General features: G+C 33.2%; 1 protein-coding gene across 1 annotated transcript in view; it reads left to right on the top strand.

Annotated features, from left to right (window-relative positions):
- LOC105503870 (serine/threonine-protein kinase 31-like) overlaps positions 1 to 1,601 on the top strand; it is a gene marked incomplete at both ends in the record, with an annotated part of 40,523 nt that overhangs the window by 31,407 nt on the left and 7,515 nt on the right. The window contains one exon of the mRNA XM_011930971.1: positions 1,023 to 1,145. Coding sequence (XP_011786361.1) covers positions 1,023 to 1,145 — 123 coding nt within the window. The remainder of the gene's footprint in view (positions 1 to 1,022; positions 1,146 to 1,601) is intronic.

Genomic DNA, 1,601 nt, shown 5'->3' with positions numbered 1-1,601 from the left:
TAATTCATCTGAGTATATGTAAATGCTTTGTTGACCTTGGGTTAAAATAGCTATCTTCCAGTGATTTGACAAGTGTTTAGAAGTTTTGCTTAATAAATATGTGATAAGTGGCTTTTCTTTTGTGAGGATACTCGATTTTCACATTTATTTCAAAGTTACTTATGTAGAGCTGTGTATTTTTTCTCTCAGGCTTTAAAATTTTTCTCTTAACGAAACAGCTGTTATTTTAAAATGTCACTGTGTTCTTAATATTTTGAGAAATAATGACAGTTTTATGCCTCAAATTGATATATTTTCAGACATTTTCATTTTAGTTTGGAAGTGGGTGAGGACTTTGACCTTGCAAGATTTGTGCTTATGTATGTATCCAAAGCTTAAAATTGGTAATTAAATTTTTCTTCAGTTAGTAAGATGGTAGTTTAGATGGGTTAAAAAAATACTTCAGCCAACTTAAATTTAAAGGAGCAATGAACAATTTGCAAATTGGGCAGCCAAATCACAGCAGATTCAGAGAGACTCTGGGGATGCTTTGTGGTTAGAACAAATTTATAGACAAAAAAAGGGAAGTGACTTACAGAAATCGGCAGCAACATACAAGAACAGCTGTACTGGTTACAGGTTGGCGTTTGCCTTATTTGAACGCAGTTTGAACACTTAGCAGTCGATAGGTGGTTGAAGTATGGCCGCTGGGAATGGCCAAGACTCAGCTATTGTTATAGGTGCATACTGCTAAGTTAGGTTTTCGATCTTGTCTGTCTATTAAGCTAGGTTGCAGTTCATCCACAAGGACTCAAATATAGAAGTACAGAGTCCTTCTCAGGCCATATTTAATTTGCTTTAGCAGATGCAAGGTGAGTCTTGGTTTTCACTTGTTATTTCTTGAAGTAGAAGGCAGAAACAGTGATTATCTTACTTGGTATGTTATAAGGTAGATGCTGATATATTTTCCTGAAGAGCAACATGTCAAAATTGAATATATATTGATCTACAGTTAAAAACATTTTTTTTTTTTTTAACTTTAGGAGATGCTGACTAGTTTGGCACAGAAATGGTTCCCTGAGCTGCCTCTGCTTCATCCTGAAATAGGATTACTCAAACACATGGTAAACTTTGTTTCCCTTGAGAATTACTACTATGCAGAGAGTGTTGAAAAGTGATAATATTAAATTTGTGTCAGTGTTAAACTTATAGTAGCTTTTTAATAAAAATATTCCTGATGAATATTTTATAGGTATTAGAAATTTTTCTTATGACCCTTTAATGTTTGCTTAGTATTTTTATTTTTATGTTAAATTGCATTATCTGTTTTTCTGTTTTCCTTATCCTCATTCAGTACATTTCATTTGAATTATAGGTGTACTTATTTGAATTATAGGTGTTTATTGTTTGAAATGACAAAATAAAATTTTAACTGCTACTTCAAGAGTTAGGATAAAAACAAGTTATTGCTAGCCATGAGGGATTTGAGCACAATGTGTTTTTTAAGTTAAAGCATTCCGGGAAAAAATTCCTGAGAGATTGGCTAAAGTGGAGATGTTGAGGTGGGTATGGTTTTCTACGCAGGCAGGATTCAAAAGCTGGAGATCAGCATATTAGATAGG

This window comes from Colobus angolensis, unplaced genomic scaffold (genome assembly GCF_000951035.1).
Source record: "Colobus angolensis palliatus isolate OR3802 unplaced genomic scaffold, Cang.pa_1.0 Scaffold881, whole genome shotgun sequence".
In the NCBI taxonomy this organism is placed as follows: Eukaryota; Metazoa; Chordata; class Mammalia; order Primates; family Cercopithecidae; genus Colobus; species Colobus angolensis.
The sequence above is the reverse complement of the archived record's forward strand: the minus strand, read 5'-3'. Positions and strand labels throughout refer to the sequence as shown.